The following is a 353-nucleotide window of genomic DNA, read 5'->3' on the forward strand; positions in this document are numbered from 1 at the left end:
TGCCCGGCGGCGCCGGCAAGTTCCCTCACCTCCGTAAACGGGTCCATCGCCCCGGGCTTCGCGTGTCGATTGCGAGACGACGGAGGCGGTGGTTCAAATTCCGGAAAAGGAAAGAAGTGAGTCCCGGTTCGGCGTGTCTCCGGGAGAAAACGAGGAGTCCGGGGTCGGGACAGTCTTCCCAACCTGCGCTCCTGCCCACCGCAGCCTCCAGTGTGGGACTCGGGCTCCGGCTGCCGTTCAAATTTGAATTTCAGCGCCGGGAGCCGCGCGCATGCGTGGGGGGCGGGGCCTGGCGCGCCTCTCCCCGCCCCCGCACTGGGTCACGTGGCAGCGGCGGCCGGGAGGGTCCCAGG

General features: G+C 68.8%; 1 protein-coding gene across 1 annotated transcript in view; it reads right to left on the minus strand.

Annotated features, from left to right (window-relative positions):
- ANLN (anillin actin binding protein) overlaps window positions 1-245 on the minus strand; it is a 39,353-nt gene extending 39,108 nt beyond the window's left edge. Inside the window, 1 exon segment of the mRNA XM_006779444.2 lies at window positions 30-245. Within this exon segment, the coding sequence (XP_006779507.1) occupies window positions 30-47 (18 nt within the window). The 5' untranslated portion in view covers window positions 48-245.
- Window positions 246-353: the final 108 nt, after the last annotated feature.

The sequence above is a fragment of the Myotis davidii genome, unplaced genomic scaffold (genome assembly GCF_000327345.1).
Source record: "Myotis davidii unplaced genomic scaffold, ASM32734v1 scaffold573, whole genome shotgun sequence".
NCBI lineage: Eukaryota > Metazoa > Chordata > Mammalia > Chiroptera > Vespertilionidae > Myotis > Myotis davidii.